The following is an 18,901-nucleotide window of genomic DNA, read 5'->3' on the forward strand; positions in this document are numbered from 1 at the left end:
AAGCGGGTTCTGACCTGACTGCTAAAAGGCTTTCTGTTAATCTCTCGTCCCCCTCTCTCATTTTCCTAATCCCGAGAATGATGGAGTTATAGGCAAGGGAATGATTCCGGAAATGCAGATATGACTCTCAAACCTAGAAATGATCTGGGCGATTTATTTAAAGTTAAACACTCCTCGTGCTAGGAACCAAGCACAATTCATATTTAAAGGAGGCCGTGTTTTCTCCATCATGACATAAACAAACAGTTGGCTCCAAAGATGAAAAACCCGGTTCCGGAGCGCGTTCTTGCTGTCCTCTAAGCTGCAGACTGAGGGCCGGTGGAGAGCGCTCACAACCTGTGAAAGTGCGGAGGACTCTCTCAACCGGGTGGCCAGTTCCCCACCGGCCAGAACTCTTCCCTACCAGCCCTCATCATTCGTGACTCTGCAAGACACAGGGACTCAGACGTGTGTGGGAGTGCGTGTGAGGGAGACAGGCGACAGGAGAGTGCGCTTTCCACATGTGGAACCCTGCATCTCCCTGTTTCATAGCTTGCGTCCGTTCATATGCATGCAGTGGTTAAATATTTGATCAAAGGTGGAACAGTTATACTCATCAGTTGCATTTTTAATAGGCACGCCTTAAAATAGAGGGTTCAGAAATTGAAAGTGTGAAAAGATTCTGAGTATCGTCCCTATGTCTCTAACCCTTTCTACTCTTCCCTCCCCCATGTCTACTCCCCCCCAAAAAGGAAAGCTTGCAGCAGATTGTAGAAGGATTTGAGTCTGCAGCTAGAGAGAAGGGGATTAGGGCCAGAGCGGTGCAAGTTAAATTGTGCTGCCTATAAAAAATGGGCGGATTGGTCTCCAGATCCAGAGGCTGGTACCACCTTCCTTTCTAAAATAAAATCTCTCTGGCATGAAGTCACCGCCTATTTCACATCCGGTTTGCCCTGGGACGTATTACTACTGTCTTGGTAAAGAAAAATCTTTTGTTGTATAGCTGCAGATTGGATACTGGGAAGCAAATTTGGGTGTGAAATCTTCAGCAAAGGAGCACGCAGAGTCCATGATGGCTCTGACCGCTCAGAGCGAGTGAGTGAGCTGCAGAGCGAGGACGCCCCTGCGCTGCCGGCGCGCCGGGACTCGCGGACTCGCGCTGGCTCCCAGCTCTCCACGATTTTCTCTCGCAGACTTTTCTCGGGTCTTGAGCGATCCTCTGCCCAGAGGGGGCCCGAGGTAAGTGCGGCATCGGACCGCCACACACAAGCTTTGAACGTGCCTTTTCCTTGCTGGAGTGACAGGAATGCAATAGAAAAAAAGAGAAGGAGGGAACAGGACAAGAGCCTGATCCCACAGCAGGTAGAAAGAACGAATGTTTTTCTTTCAGGGTGAAAACCGCAGCGATCTAGGAGCATTATTATTATTATTACTTTCTCCGTCGCTCTTCTTTTCTTTCCCTCTTTCTTAGGCAGATTTGAATGTATTCCGCGGGGTGGGTGGTGACATGTTGTTTTGGTCTTTTGGGGGTTTTTTGTTGTTGTTTTTGCAAGAAGGAGCTGGGGTGAGGTGGGGAGGGGCGTTGGGTGCATCGTCTAAAGTTAAGACGCTGGGATAGAAAACCTATCTGAATGTTCCATCGTAGGGAAGGCACTCTCTCTTTCTGGCTGCAAAAATGCTTCTTTTCTCCTTTCCAGTGGACGCTGCTGTAATGCCGTCTGGTGTAGGGGTCTCTCTCATTCCGAACACGAAAAACTCAAGTTATCATTTGCTGTGGGTAGCATAGATATGGGTGTTTGGAGTGTGTGTTTGATGGGGCGAGGTTGAAGGTGGAAAGGGGTAAGGAGACAGTTTAGCGTTTCTTTTAAACTATTAGGTTTGCATTTGCAAGAAACTTTCTTACTCAACAACTCAAGTGCAATGATAGGTTTGTTTTTCTCTTTTTAAAATGTCAGAGGAGGACAAAAAGCTACGGTATCTTGCTTTGGGGTTTTGTTTTGTTTCATTTACCCCTTTGGGAATTACCCTTTTTTATAAAGACCAACAAATATTAAAAGGGTACGAGAAGTTGTTTTTCCTTCATAACGGATGTTGAAGGTTAATAAAAGGGTGAATTATAATTATGCAATTTAGGTGCAATATTTTAACATAAGGATATTCACCCAATATTTCTTGCCCTATTCAACTCATCTATGTCAAAAGCAGTCACTAAATTAGGGAAAAACTATGAAGCTTGCAGTTCTTACCTCTAGGTCTAGACCATTTCATTCTAAACACTTTAATTATGTTTCACTGCTTACATGCCTGTTTGGAATGGTTTTTACTGATATAAATGATCCTGGAGAGTGCGGAAAGCATTTGTGTAGAGGTATTTAAAGGCACATTAAACTATAGAGTGCCTAATGAAAAATATGCTTTAAAAGACTTGCAATCCATTAATCACTGACCCTACTAAGGAGTACAGCTTCAGGGAAGTGCTAACAAATTTTACCTTGACCATTTCTCATATTATGACTGGAATCAGTTACAGCACATTCAAATAGTGTTACCATGTCTGCTCTTTCACCAGGTAGTGCTCTGATTTTTAAGAAGTAATTACACAAATAGATTATAATTTTAAAAATTCTCTAAGCTTTCCATGCTCCTCCATTCCTCCAACATCCCACTACCAAGTCTAAATTCAACAATCAGAGGGTGATTGATTGCACTTTACCTAAGAGGGAAAAAAGATTCCCTTTTTCATGCAAAGCAAAGCACTCCAGCTTCCATCTGTTTTAGATGAAACATTTTGTAGCAGCAACCTGGCAGAATCTGAGAGGGCTTAAAAGACATGTGTGGGCATGCTTGTGTGCATTTACGTGAGTGTGGTTTGTATGTGAGAGATCAGCACATGGCTTGACTATAAAGTGTGTCCTTTACCCTCACAGAAGCATTAGCGAGCATATTTAACGAGGCAATCACAGGCAGAGAATTACAAGCATGATTTCGGCATTCAACTGAGTGTTTCCTATGATTTTATTTTATTTTTTTAAAAAAAGATAAATAGCAGTTGCTTCTGAAACCAAGGTGCATCCAGAATCCAAAGATGAATTCAGTCATCAAAGCATATTAACCTACCCCATCACAGCCCCCAAACATGCTCTCTCTGTTGTAGACACCAGCTGAAAATTTTCAGTGCACAGTTCAGTTGTGGGAACTCAAATCAGAAAGGTCGAATTTTTCAGATTATAACAAGAAGAGAGTAATTCAAACTACATTGTAAATATAAAACCTAGAGGAAAAACAACTCACAGTTTTTATGTTGAGCAATATTGTCACCTGAGAGAATTTCAACTTGCATTCTTTTACAGGAGAAATTTAGACACTGATATTTCTGAATGGAGAAATGGAAGTGAAAGTGGAGAATGGATGGTCCAGGTTTCCATTGCTTCCAATGAGGTGTCATATCCCAGTGAGGTCATTTCCTGACTTCAAAGCGTTTATTTGAACTGCCTCAGTCTGCCCTAGTGGTTATAACCTGATGTTTCTTGCAAGAGACATTGATCTCTACTTGTTCTACTTTTCAGCTGCACAAGCCCGCAATGAAGAAAAGTCCAGGTCTCTCTGACTACCTTTGGGGCTGGACCCTCCTTCTGAGCACATTGATTGGAAGAAGGTGGGGACCCTTTATTTTAAATCTGCATGAGAATTTCTGTAACTTTTCATTTATTCTTTCAGGGGGAAGAAAATTGTCCTTGGATGAATTCATGACTAAGGGAATTCAAAAATCTTAATTGCAATAACATTCCAGCTAATAAAGAAGAACAATATGAAAAAATATCAACTTATTTGCATGTTGGTTAGAATACGCTTAACACGCTTCTGTTAAGGAACGTATTAATTCAACATTTAATTCTTAAATTGAACTTTTCACTGCTCAGTTGTAACTGAACAAAACATGTGGTTTCCTAATTCACAGAAAAAGTTACCCCAATTAATGTCAGCATACTAATGTGAGTTGATTTTCCAACAAGAAAATTTCTAATCAGTTGCAAAGATCGTAGAGTAACTTCTAACTATGTGGAAGTGGAAAGGTTAGAATAATATTTGTAATTTGAAAGTCATAAGTTTTTATAAATGCATGTGCATTATGTTTTGAAACTGTTATTTATATAACCAATAGAAGTAGAATATACTAGACACATATTTAAGAATGTTAGATAAAACTGAACTTCTCTATTTAAGTTTAACTACTGTGGAGACAAGTTATGAGAAAAAATGTAATCATATGATTAACCATATTCAAAATATTTGCTAATGATCTCATCAAATGTATAGACATATTATACTAGCAAAGATATAAATGACCAAATATTTCAGATTCTCCTTTATCTGCTTTTATATTTTTTTGTGTAGTCCACTCCTGTGGCCCCAGAGAAAGTCTTAGACATATTACAAAAATCTAAGATTCCCCATAATGTAATGAAAAGTGAACCCTTATGAGTTAAGGCAGAGAGATGGAATAGACTGGAAAGATAAGGACTAAGGAGGATGTTTTAAATTGAGAAGTTGTCTGTTTTTATTGTTTGTTATTGTGTATGATAAATAATGACCTCCAGATGAACAGAAAATGCATTATTGCCAGATACTCTTAATCTGAGGAGTTAAATGTTCTTCACTGCTCTTGAAAAATTATATGAAGTGTTGCTATTGTAATGACCTGTAGATGGAGTTAGTGCACAATGTTTTATTATATAGTGGTTCATATAGAATCAAAATCACGTACTGTAACTGACATTTTTCTACAAATTATATATTCAGTTTAGGAAATATTACATTGGCATGAGTGTTTAATAGCAAATAAATAATCTTGATCTTTATCCTAGGGTCATTGTCTGACAATTACATAGTAAATTAGAATTAAAGATGAAGCATAACCTGATTAAGAAAAGCACATAAAAGAAAGATTATCATTCCAATTGGCAGAGCAGAACTGGTTCCCTGGGAGGGAGGGAAAAGTCTCTTTTGGCATTTGTATTCCAATGCAAACAATTGGTGAGTACAACATTTATAAAATAAAACCAGGGGGAAAAAAGCATTTCCTGAATTTGACATAAGCTATGAAAACGAAGAGAATGCAGGTAAAGGTAGTAGGTCACCCCATATTTTGGGAATCATATTAACGATCTAATTTGCTCTGTCATGTCACTCCATCTCATCTTTTTCTCCCTTCTTATTTTAGTGATTCTTCCTTAGACTACTTGGTCAGGCTCTCGTCACAACTCAAAGTGTGTTAGCATTTCTTTTCCACCTTTATCAAGATGACCTTCCAGTATCCTTGAAAGATGCATGCATGGCAGTAGGTTTTGTGACAATGAGTTTTTGTAAATAATTGTATTCAGAAAACTATTTTTGCTTTACTGCTGTCATCTGCTAGCAAGACATCCTGGAAGACACAGCGCTCGTTGAAAATTTGATTTCAAAAACTAGTAAGATCTTTAATTCTGCCAAAGGAGAGTAAACCCTCAATCTGCACAGTATTAATGTTGAATTTAGGAGAATGGAGAACTGTTTCATAGAGGTACCTTTCATATATTTCATATCCTGAATAACTTTTAGTTATAATAGCTTATTAAATTAAAATTTTATCAGAAAAGTTTTGCATTTTGCCAGTATAACATTATTACCCAAACAACAGTGTTTGTTTTTGAATTGATACTTTGATTATATTTCTTGCTTCTGTCAAATCAGTGAAACCTGGTTTCAAATGTTATTATTTTTTTTAGATTGATCAGTAATATAAACACACAAGAGAAATGCCATAAGCATATTAAATTGAAAGTATGAAAGTGATATTTCTGTGTCAGTTTTTTAGTTCACACTCTATATTCTTTTTTTTTTTTTTTTGCTCAAGGTCAGAGCTATCATTGAAATATATCAGTAAGTGTGATCCCTCCTAAGATAGAATACTCTTCTCTCAAAGGATTTTGGAGGTGTCATTCTAATCATTACATAAAATATGATTTAAGGAGCATAGATAATAATGTGATTGATGTAATAAATACATAATATGTGAACTGCAGTCATTATGTGGTCAAAATTCAAAGACTAGTAATGATTGGTAAGGGATAAAAACTAGACCTTCACGTAGAAAGACTTAAATAGGAACAATTACTCTGATATAGAAGAATGAAAATAAAGTTTTAGACTAAAAATTAAAGAAAGCTGGATTCTAGTTCAAACTCTACAAATGGCTGTGTTTTCTTAAAATGCTAATCCTGCATTAGTTTAGTAAAACCATAAATTAAGAATACTGGACCATATCTTTTCCAAGGTATCTTTTACTTCTAAGACCAGAAATGACAAAATTCAATTAATTAGAGGTTTGAATAGACCAATTATAAAAATTGGTTCATAAACCTTAAGAAGAATTGAAATTACACACTGATGTGAACATGTAATTATCCTAAGAAACAAGTTTTATCTATTTTTCTCATCTAAATACCAGAAAGAACATCAAAAACACAAAACATAGATATATATGAAGTGGATAAAGGGACGGTTGTTGGTAGATGAAATCTTAGGATTATGCTACATGTTAAATTAAATGAAAACAAAGCTATTAAGTATTTTGGTAGCTCAAAAATACATTTTTTTTTTAATTTGGGAAGAAGTTTCCCAGATTTAGGTTTTTTACTAAAGTGCATTAATATTCTTGCTTGCCCAGAGAAAACATTCATTACAACATTGTATACACGCTGAGAATTATAAATGTAAAGACACAACTCATTTCCTGTAATTTTCCTTCCATAGTTAGAAATATTAGAATAAAGAGCATATCATCTATGAGAACAAATATAAGAAAATTGTAAGAATTGAATTATGACTGTTTTTTACTTTACCAGAAGAAATTTTCAAATTAAGATTCAATAGAAAGGAAGTTGGAAAATTGAGGAAGGTTTTATTTGGAAAAAGGTTTTAGTAGAAATGTATAATTTAGATATTGCCTCCCTTTACATTTTTTTCAGCTATGGACAACCCTCATTACAAGATGAACTTAAAGACAACACCACTGTCTTCACTAGGATTTTGGACCGACTCCTAGATGGTTATGACAATCGCCTGAGACCAGGATTGGGAGGTGGGTAGCATTACTGTGTTTTTATTTAACAGAACAATATTAAACATTTACTATTAAAGTATTGCTTCCCTCTACATGTTAAAGTAATAAGAATGGAAGCACGTAGTGTAATGACATCCTGTTTTTAGTATGTTGCTCAATATTAATTCAATTTTCCACGGTCATCCCATGCACATACCCATACGTAGTAGAAGGCAGTTTCAAACTTCTCATAATGTCATGAAATAAATGTTACATTTACTTGACAATCAATCTTTTCCACGTATGATTTGATTTTACAAGGGAAAAAGGGGGGTAATATCATCTCTTCCAGCCCAAATACTGCATCTCTGTTTCATTAGGCATAGCTATGTTTGCATTGAATTAAAGTACAATATCTCTGAATCTATTGCTCTAAACATTTATTTTGGAATATTACATATTGATCCACTATTTTGTATTAGATTACCCCCACCTCTAGGATAAAAGGTGAATGAGATAGATGATAGTGTGTGGGTTTTTTTTTTTTTTTTTTTGACTGTGAATTTAAACTTAAACCCTAATTTTCTATAGTTAAAATGTGGTGTTTTTTTTTGTATACCAGTTCATTGGTTTTACTAATGAATTTCTACTCAGGGAGAAGTTAGCACTTAATAATACAGTATTTATAACAATAAGAGTAAATAGTGCAAGGCATTACACACTCATTTAAATAATCCTTCAGTAAGATAATCAACCTATCTTATTTAGTTAAACAAAGACTAATGAAGCCAAAACAAAATATTGATCTCAGAGTAAAACAAGTGAAGCAAGGAAATAAATTATTGTTCAAAGTCACATAGGAAACCAAGGATAGAATCTATGACTCCCAACTATAACTTATGCTGCACTTTCTCCAGAGCATTTGTTAAAACTATTTAATAGAAATATTTAAATTACAATGAAATGACAATATGAAGAAATTCATCTCTTCTTCATCTAGACAGCAAAGTTATGCAAAGAATAAGAAGGTTAAGAATTCAATTTTTGATTTTAAAACAGAATGGTAACATGGATTTAGAGTCTTCCCGTTAATACTCTGGGCAGTGTAATGACACAGATACAGATCATAGGTCTGTTTTGAGGTTGCCAAATGTCATTAGTGTCTCAGAGGTTTAAGGGAAACTCCTTTATTGAAGACACGACTCAGATATACGTCAAAGTTCTTACCAGGTGTCCTTTCCTATCAATCTCAAGCGTTCGTTCTAGGACACACTATACAAATTCCTCCAGGTTTGTATTCCACTTGGTTTCCTTTTACTAAGTTCTTTGAAAAAATATTAAGGAACAAAATGCATTGGTCACAAAATGGAGTGCATAAATGTGTATGTGATGTATTAATATAAGGTCTGTGTATATCTAAACCTCTGGAGTGGTTTCAGGAAAATTGTTCTTGGTTCATAAAATTTGAAATAAATTACAAAGACTGCAGGTGGGGGAGGAGCGTACAAAAAGAAGAAATTCAGGACAGTGACAATAACTTTTAAAAAGAAGACTTTTAAAGTATTAATGGGCATGCATCTGATTTCTTTACTTATTCTTCTTCCTTCTCCATATCAATCCTTAGAAAATCAGAAGAATTTTATAACACATCTAGAAAATCTTATCTTCATTCTAGTTTAGGAAATCCCATTTAATACTTTACCTTGTGAATGTGAGTATCCTCTATAAGTTCTGTGCATAGTTTTCAGTTTGTTAAACAATTTTACACATACACACACACACACACACACACACACACACACACACACACCCCTTCTTTAATAATCAGCTGTTTGGTCATATTGTTATTTGGAGTACAAACAACAAGCCCATGACTGCTCATTTACATTTAATTATGTGTAATAACTCTTTAATAAATGTGTATATTAGCTCTTTAATCAAATATAGTGTAAGCAGGAAGCATTTCACCTACTCCTCACATGCATACCTAAGTCTTGGAGAGCCACAGACCTTGAGGATGTATAATATAGACTAAGAATGGGTCAAAAAGCTAATTTTCAAGACTCAAGATAACGGTGGATTTATTAACAGAAACAACTACATTAATTCAGGCTGCAGTTTTGGTGGAATCTACTTTATTACCTAATTAATCCCCTCAAAATAACAAAAATAGATATTTAAAGAACAGAAATAGTAGTTGGCTAAATATAGACAAGATATATTCTTTTAAATTGAAATGGATATAATATGCTACAGTAATAGAGAATTCAAGGGCTCAGGAAAATCAAAAAGAATGGATATGCTTTAATTTTTGCTAAAGATGATTTTTCTGATATTTATGATTTCTGGAAACAGTGATTTTGAGATTATGATAGACATGAAAACAAATTAAAAAGTAGCCCAAATAGTTTCCTCTATTTCTATTTTATGTATCATCCTGGAGCATAGTGCAATTAAATTTGATGGATTTGAGATTTATGAAAAAACTTTAATACTAACTAAATTTTTATCATTTTTTGGCATGCTTTTTCAGTCTTAAGGGATATAATGGCATGTGTTTATTACATATATAACATGTGTTTACTACATATATCTTCAGAATCATTAACACATTTAAATACATTTTGAGATTGTTTATCTGTCTCCAGAAAACATCTTAAATATTAAACACAGATTTTAGATATTTTATAAAACATAATCAGCTACAGAATGGAGAAAAATGTTAACACCATGATTTTTGGATACTATAAATTGAAATTATCTAATATATATTTCTGAAAAATTATTTAATTTTATTTCTTTATCATAGATTTCTGGTAAGCTAAGTATGACATACATTCTAGTAGCTCTCCATCATAAAAATGGATTTTTTTACATGATCCATTTGCTTTCAGATGTAAAAACTATGTAGAGACAATACTTGAAAGATTATTATTAGCTTATAAGGCGGTAAAAATTTCCTCTTAGTAGGTTCATGATCACAGCTGGGATAATCTTCTCTCGCAAGAGATAAGGGCCCACTCTCTTCTTTATTATGATAAAAGTCTGGTTTTATAAAAATAACAACATTGTGCAGAAGGCGGGGATATTTTGTTCTGAATGTCTTGAGAAAATATAGAAATGTGATAAGCTAAGACTTGAGACCAATGTAAGGAACTCTTGTACATGCAGATTCATCATGACCTGTTTTTCAGAAACACACACAGCATCCAAAAGTGTAACATTATTCTTTGGAGATGTACACCCTGGATCCAATAACTAAGAAAACAGATATATAACATGGTTCATCCAGATGATAGGAATCAGTTGCAGATATTGTAACACTATTTAAAAAGGCTATCTTTTCAGAGTCAAGAGCAATCCTGAGAAAGTAGAAAGAAAAGGGCAACATAAAGAGAGATATCCTGGAAGACACTTATCTTTTTAAATGAGATAAAAGAACTAAAAAAGGATAGACTGTGTGGAATTCTAATAGTATACTCTATTCAGGGATGTAAAGAGAAAAATATGTTGGCAAGTTCATATTTTAAGTATAAAATTAATGAAGAAACCATTAAATAGACTTGAAATAGTCAGTAGTCAGAAAATACAAATCGAAACTGTCAGTGATTGTTGTATTCATTCTCATTTAATATCTCTTTCTTTGAGGGCAAGGTGTGGAGGGCTGGTTCTTCCTTGCAACCAGGGCCTGAAGAATGTTTTTGAAAAGCTCTTGCCTAAAGCATGGTCACTAGAGAAGAATAAAATGGTTGAGGGAGAAAGGAGGTAAAATCCAGGAAAAAAAATGGCAAGAGAAGAAAGAAAAGGTTACAGAAGAAAGGAGAGAAAAAGAGGGTACTGAAAATAAGGAGAAAGAACAGAGAAAAGTGAGAGGGCTGGAAAAGGCGAAGGAGAGCAACTTAGAGAAAATGGAAAAGGCATCTGTGGTAGGAGGATGGATAGGCTCAGGTGTTCCTTGGTTAATCAAGATGCCTCTTTTCGCTTTAAATCAAGACCAAACCAACCACCTTCTGAGAAAATCCACTTCCTCAAGGTTTCTCCTTATTGACTCTGAATCTAATAAACGAAAGAAGCCTGGATTTTCTCCAACTTCCTAAAAAATTAAATGATGCTCCCCCTGAATGACACCTATCTGGGTAAAATTTCAGCCACCATCATTTTGGCTTTCCCTGAACTCTGGGAGAGGGAGTAAGAACAATCCAGAAACATAGATCCAAAACTACATTCTGAAGAAAGTTTTCAGATTTTTAAGAAGTAATGCCCTTCCAGTGACATCTTTCCCTTCCCTTCTGCCACACCATATATACAGGCTACATCTCTCTTTCTTTTGAAAGAGTACACATGTGTACTCATCATGTGACAAACCCAGATGGATGGGGGGGGAGAAGTAAATAGGTAGGTAGGAATGGAGGTAGAGAATGGGCTTTATTCCTACTATATGCTTAACATATTTAGTTAAGATTTTCTTCTTTTTCCTATAAGTGTTATAGAATTGGGGGAAATTTTTTTGTTTGTTTTAGATTTTACTTAATTGAAGCTATCAGTTAGGTGAGTATTTGTTACTGAAATGTAGCTGGGATTTTTCTCTCAAGGTATTTTAGCACGACATACTATTTAACAAACAATCTATGCTTCAAAGCAGACTTACTCCTTATCTTCTTAATTTTCCCAATTTTTGATTTTTTATGCCTGTATGAGACCTTTTAGACTTCATTTAGCCCAATTATTGCCAGAGATCTTACCTTTAAGAGATAAGCGTCTCCAACAAGGCAAGGAAGGACTGGGCTGGATATGAGTGCTACTGGCAAGGTGGTACGGGCTCCTTGGGGAGCAACTTGTGCAACTCTAAACTTTAGGTGACTAGACTTTGTTCTATCTCAAGATGATACCTGATATTCATGTGATTTTTGCGGAGCACAGGCTCCGGACGCGCAGGCTCAGTGGCCATGGCTCACGGGCCCAGCCGCTCCGCGGCATGTGGGATCTTCCTGGACCGGGGCACGAACCCATGTCCCCTGAATCAGCAGGCGGACTCTCAACCACTGCGCCACCAGGGAAGCCCCTATGTGATCTTTTATTACGTTTTTGTATCCTGTGTGATGTTGAGATCAGAGGCAACCATTTTATTCATGTTCACCTAACTTAAAACACACATTTTGTATTTATATTAAAAAGCCAGAATTTCTAAAATTTAGAGGGCAAGGTATTTGTGTCACAAATGTGTTCACCTTCAATAAAATAAAAAGGTTCTAAATTACTGACAATATGCCCCCAAATTTAAAAATGTTAGATTTATCCAATATTTTTTTATTCTTGTTATTACATTTTCTTTACCAGATAATGGCTTTTCATATCAGCTTTTGAAATTCTACTCTGGAATTCTTCTTTTTGAATTTTCAATAGGTGTATCTGGTGCTTTTAATGCAAGGTATGGAGCAGATGCTCAGACTTCGGCATAATGCAATCTATTTCCACTGAAACACTACATCTAGACATTCTATAATTCAGTTGAATTTTAGAGAAAAAGCAGTTACCAAAAACCCAAGAGGAATTGCTAAAGTGAACAGAGAACACCTTTTAACCTTTACTGGCTGAGAAATCCAGTCAGCTTATGAAGCCAGATCATCTAATGAATCCAACTGAGATGCCCAGAGGAATGTTCTAGCATATTTAGAAACTTTCTGCTTCCATCTTTTCCTATTGTATATAAATCATCTTGCCAAGCATTTCCTAAGATAAAATGTAGCCACTGAGATTTTGCTAAAGTTATAAAGGCCAAATTATTAGTAAACAGCTGCAGTTTATATTTTTTGCAGTTACTTTTGGACTTTTTATATAGTTTCCATTTCCTGTCTTGATTCTAGAACCAATGTGAAATATTTAAAAATATACATATATATTTTTTCTGTATATGATTTTTTTTTGCAGCCTGAACTTGAGTTCTTTATTTGAAAAATAGTGTTTGTAGTGTTTCTGAGGTAAGAATCCCATATTTGAAAAATAGTGTTTGTAGTGTTTCTGAGGTAAGAATCTCATTGTTAATAGTCATGGACTCTGCCATTTTGAAAAACTTAAAACCAAGTCCTAAGTGGATGCCATATCCCTCCATAATATATATATAAAATATATAATTATATTATATTATTATTCTCATATAATTAAAATTCGATAATAGGAACAGAAAGTAGGATACCTCAAAGCTACTGCAGGTTAGGCAATTTTGATCAAGACTTCTACAGACCAAAAGAAACCTATTCCTCCAACACAGCAATCACATTCTTCTCTACAGCTTTGCTCTCTCCCAATAGAAAATGCCATGATATAAGGAGGAAAGGAGGCAAATTCTCAGTCGAGATGAAATAAATGTCTCCTGTAATAAACTTTACCTTTTTTTCCCTGGGAGATTCTTGTATCATCTGAGTTCTTGGAATCTGAAAACACAAAGGACCAGGTATTGGTCAGACACCTCAAAATGTGATTTTCTACCCCATATCCAGGTTTAGTAGCTGAATATCACCAACATTAAGTTGCTCTACGTTATCAGGGAGGGGAAAATTGCCAAGTATTCTAAAGAATTAAGGGAATGGAAATGAAGGACAAGGAGCAAAAATGTTGCTCCAGGCAGATTGGCAGGGAGCTGAAACATTGTCCAATCCAGGAGTATAAACTGATGGTTATGTAGGGAGCTCAGGATATTTTCAATTTCCAAACAGGACCATTTCAAAGTGGGGTTTTAAGAAATACTTTATTATGTTGACTAATGTTAGCCAATTCATTCTCCATGTAGTGACTGCCTCTGTGAATTAATAGAAGCAAAGTAGTCTGAAGGAGGCAATAAACCTCCTTCATAAGTTATGAGTACACAGAACTGGGCCCAGTGAATATTATTCTGAGTTCCTCAATAGACAGCATTTCCAGTGAAAATAGGGCCAATGCCATATTAAATAAATTGTTGTAATAGGGATTCCTAAGAAAATACCACCTACAATTCTTCAGTGTTGATTCCCTCTTCCATTATTTTTAAAATTACAGTCACTCTTAAAATCCACTCTTCACACATCAGCTGTCTTCTTAAACCGCAAGTAACATTCCTTCACTTCATTACCCAAAGACTTCTTATTGCATTAGAACAAAGGTCAGCTGATTCTATAAGAAGCTCTTTAGGTGTGGCCCCTCTTTCCTCTAGAGTGTCATCTTGTACCGTGATCATCAGCATCACCAAGCTCCAGATGTACTGGACTTTCTGTTTCTTAAGTCAAGCGCATCTATTCTCACCTCAGATCTTTGCCTTATTCTTTCCTCTCCCTGAACTGTCTTTCCCTGTCTCTGTTCATCCTTGAATTTTTCTCACCTTTTAGGTTGCAGTTCAAATGTCATCTCTTCAAAGACACTCTTTCAGAACATTTATAATGATCTGACATTAACTAGTATAATTTGTGCATATGTGTTCGTACACAACTACGTATGTAATTCTTCCTATCTATCTATCTACCTACCCATATATCTATGTTTCTAACCTATTTACCTAAAATATGTTTCACCTAAGATTGTGAGATATACTACAGAAGAAAAGGAGCAACTGCACTTTTGCTCATCAATGTATCGATGCTACTATTACCTAGAACAGTGCCTTCCTGGCACATAGAAAATGCTCAGTAAACATTTGTTGACTAAATTAATGTACCCAGTAAATACATCTCAAAGAGTTTTTGGCATTAAAATCTTACCTGACCCTCACTCCAATGCAATGGAGTTGACTATGCGGGTATTATTTCTTCATTAGAGAAGTGATAAAACAGTCTCAAGGACATTAAAGGATTGTACCTAAAGTCACACAGCTTGTTCTCTAGGAAAATCAGATTTAAAATCCAAGTGTTTTGACTCTTAATCCAATGTGCTTATTACTCACTATACTGCACTGCTTTTCTCATTTCTGCCTCAAGCACTAATCATCTTTTTGAATTATCACTTCAAAACATCTGTTACTTCAATACTTATCAGCAGGATATCAACATTGTAGGAAATCCCCAGTAAAAACAGATTTACTGCTGTCTAGCTGTTACAGAGAGATATAACATAATGTGTATATATATGTGTATACATATATGTGTGTGTTTGTGTACATATATGTGTGTGCTCATATATGTTATATAAATTATATATATATATGTTATATGTAAAACATATCTTTGAAGAGTGTGCTTGTTTAAAGACTGATTTTAATTAATTTATCATCATAAACTTCATTTACATTGATGTACTATCTTAAGATATTCTTAGTCACTGCAATAACAACCATCATCATCATAATCTCATTTTATATAATTCCATTCTATCTTTATCCTTTGAAAACTTGAACATGTGTATTCAGTTATACTAATTTGAAAGAATCTGTTGACTTTTTTACATTGGACAGAGAAGGATTATTGTGATGAAAATATTTGATTGAAAAAAATTATTTGCTGATTAATCTACTCTCTGAACATTTCTTCCAACTGCGTTATTTTAATTGATTTCCACTTGCATACAATTTCCTCATTACATAAGAGGTTCATTCATGTTTAACTTTGGCTAGGTGTATAATCTTCCTAGCTGAACTTCATTAGAAGTTCCCGACTCATGCTGTATGCTCTTAAATAGAATATATCGAAGCATAAAAATATTTTGACTTTTCCTCATGTGACCCATAGAAAGGCCTTGAGTACTTTATAGGTATTTCTAATAACACTTTAGAGTCTAATGCTAAGTCAATAAAGTCTAGTATTAGAGCACGTGATTTAAATTCTGTTTCAATGTTCCTTAAATAATAAATTATATATTTTATATATATCCATATATATATATCCATATATATATATATATATATATATATCCCCTACAACAGGGATTTCATGTTGAGGGGGGGATGACAAAGTTTTTCTAGAATTGGGAAAAAATAAGGTTACTCAGCAATTGCCCTAGCTCTCAGCCAAAGCACATAGGTATGAGCTCATCTTCCATTTAAGCCTGGTACACCTGAAGAGCATTTGATTACAAACCACCATTTCTTTGTCAAAAAAGCAAGTTAACCATGCCTCTATCTACAGTTTGGCTGAAGTTGATTCACAACAACCCTCTATCTTGAACCTTTGCACTCCATATTATAAACTTTCTATCTTAAAGCATAATGACTTCACATGCCATTCATGGACTCCCTGGTAAACTTGAGTTAAAGACACACTTTGGTCAAAGGATCCTATTCCTTGTCTCTGAGATTGTACTCAACTGAGTGAGACTGTGGTTTGAGGATAATCATTAAGTGTATATTTGAATAGAAAAAAATATGTAAGAGAATACATCAAGATATTAACAGTGGATTTATGTGGAAGGTGGTATTCCAGATAATTTAAATTTTTAAAAATATTTTTCTGAAGTTTCTAAACTTATACTATGAACTTTAAAAAATTTTTATAAACAACATAATATGTTATATGGGCCTCATGCTTACCCTAAAGCTTTTGTAAGGTTTTAGAGTAGCATTCCCAAGTAAGTTTGGGAAACACAGGGGTAGATGATGTTGACCACGTTTATTTAAAACATGGTTTCTTAGAGACATTAGCATGCTAATGTGCAAGACAAATCTTTTGGAGGCATACATAATAAGCAGAGTTTTACAGCAATGGAAACTTCTTGCTCCACTGCATACTTACTAACAGCTGATGACAAATCAAAGAAAACTGTTTGGATGTGTGACAAGGGAAATATATTAGAAGGGAAAATATAGAAAGTGAGCATTCTCCTCTTCTGATTATCTTACTCCCCTCCCCCCAAGTTGAAGATGGAATCATCTGCTAACAATCTAAAATCAGCAGAGGGAAATAGTCCATATATTTGGCAAATAGATAGCTCACTTCTTCAGAGCATTTTATCATGCTAGATAAAACAGATTTGTGGTATGTATGTGTCAATCACAATCTCCCAATTTATCCCTCCCCCACCTTACCCCCTGGTAAGCATAAGTTTGTTTTCTACATCTGTAACTCTATTTCTGTTTTGTAAATAAGTTTGTTTGAACCCTATTTTTTAGATTCCACATATAAATGATATATGGTATTTGTCTTTTTCTGTCTGACTTACTTCACTCAGTATGACAATCTGTAGGTCTATCCATGTTGCTGCAAATGGCATTATTTCATTCTTTTCATGGCTGAGTAATATTCCATTGTATATATGTACCACATCTTCTTTATCCATTCCTCTATTGATGGACATTTATGTTGCTTCCATGTCTTGGCTATTGTGAACAATGCTGCTATGAACATTGGGGTGCATGTATATTTTTGAATTATGGATTTCTCTGCTGGATCATATGGTAGCTCTATTTTTAGTTTTTTAAGGAACCTCCATAGTGGCTGTACCAATTTACATTCCCACCAACAGTGTAGGAGGGTTACCTTTTCTTCACACCCTCTCCAGCATTCAAAAAAAAGAAAGAAAAGATTGGTTGCCCCTAAAACATCTGGTAAGCCAAGTTTTGTAAAGCTAGCTACCTTGGGGAGTTACCTTAAAGTGTAGAAATTATACCCTCCTCACACCCCCGAAATGGATAATAGTGATAAAGGAGTCCAAGAGAACCATCCCACACCACCAAGCACTTTCAAGTGTGCAAACTGAGATTCGTATATATTTCCAAAATGATTATGCATTTAATGACAGATCTCTGCCATAAAAATAAAAATGAAAGAAAGGACATAATTTTAATTCCATAAGTGTCACTCAAATCTGTAAGATATTTACCATAAATCTTATAGTTTATAATCTGGAGAGAACCAAAACTCAAACTTGGGAACAAAATGAGGTGGGGTTTTATTTGTTTTTTTTTTTGTGGTACGCAGGCCTCTTACCATTGTGGCCTCTCCCGTTGAGGAGCAGAGGCTCTGGACACACAGGCTCAGTGGCCATGGCTCACGGGCCCAGCCGCTCCGCGGCATGTGGGATCTTCCCGGACCGGGGCACGAACCCGTGTCCTCTGCATCGGCAGGCGGACTCTCAACCACTGCGCCACCAGGGATGCCCCAAAATGAGGTTTTTTTGCTTGATCTACAAGGGGAAATCTTGAAAGAGAAAGACGAAAGTGAGCTCAATAAGATAGATTCTAGCTTTTGTCACTAGATAGCATATATTTTCTTTTCGTTATGGTTTTTAATTGAAAGTCATTCCTGACATTCTAATAAAGTGTGAGCTCTTGATGGAGTCTTAAGAAATAACAGATATTTAAACTAAGAAAAGAATCAGTCTAGTAAAAAAAAAAAAAAATATATATATATATATATATATATGGAAAGAGAGTGTGCAATAGAGAGATGTATACATTGGGGAAGTGACTGCTGGAAGGGGTGAGAGGGGGATGGTAAGAGAGGCAAGTGGTTAATATAGCTGAGACTTATTGCTGACAGCTGCTCTTCTCAATCGACGCAGTTGCTGCAGGATGTTGGATATTAAAGCTGAGGTTGGAAATGAGTTCTAAAAACACATCTCTATTCTCTTTGTCTCCAACTACCTCCTCTATTTTGAAGCGTGAAACAGTAAACCCCACATAACTATTATGTCATGGGGCTCATTTAAGCATTTTGGAGCCAGTCAAATTGTTGTGGGGGAAATGGCCTAAAAATACTAGATTGGTTATTGAGGCGACTATCTCCACCTCAAAATTATTATATCATTTGTTGAGCCAAATTTATACTGAAAGTATTAACTGTTTACAAGTGAATTGCTAAGGGATAAAATTTTTGATTTTCAAAAGAATTCTTATTGCATGTACTGGATCACCTTTTTAATGTCCTACACCAAAGATACAAATGT

At 35.4% G+C, this 18,901-nt stretch overlaps 1 protein-coding gene across 6 annotated transcripts in view; it reads left to right on the forward strand.

Annotated features, from left to right (window-relative positions):
- Positions 1-388: 388 nt before the first annotated feature.
- GABRA1 (gamma-aminobutyric acid type A receptor subunit alpha1) overlaps positions 389-18,901 on the forward strand; it is a 61,072-nt gene continuing 42,559 nt past the window's right edge. The window contains exons 1-5 of one of the 6 annotated variants that reach the window (XM_067032269.1): positions 912-1,218; positions 3,546-3,634; positions 5,201-5,290; positions 5,396-5,539; positions 6,987-7,099. Coding sequence is in view for 2 of the 6 variants with exons in the window: in XM_059059808.2 (XP_058915791.1) it covers positions 3,561-3,634; positions 6,987-7,099 (187 nt within the window). In the remaining 4 variants the exon portion in view is untranslated. Of the gene's footprint in view, positions 1,342-3,545; positions 3,635-5,200; positions 5,291-5,395; positions 5,540-6,986; positions 7,100-18,901 lie in introns of all 6 variants that reach the window. The other 5 variants (XM_067032270.1, XM_067032268.1, XM_067032271.1 and 2 more) reach the window with 5 other exon arrangements.

Source organism: Kogia breviceps, chromosome 4, assembly GCF_026419965.1.
Source record: "Kogia breviceps isolate mKogBre1 chromosome 4, mKogBre1 haplotype 1, whole genome shotgun sequence".
NCBI classification, from domain to species: Eukaryota; Metazoa; Chordata; class Mammalia; order Artiodactyla; family Physeteridae; genus Kogia; species Kogia breviceps.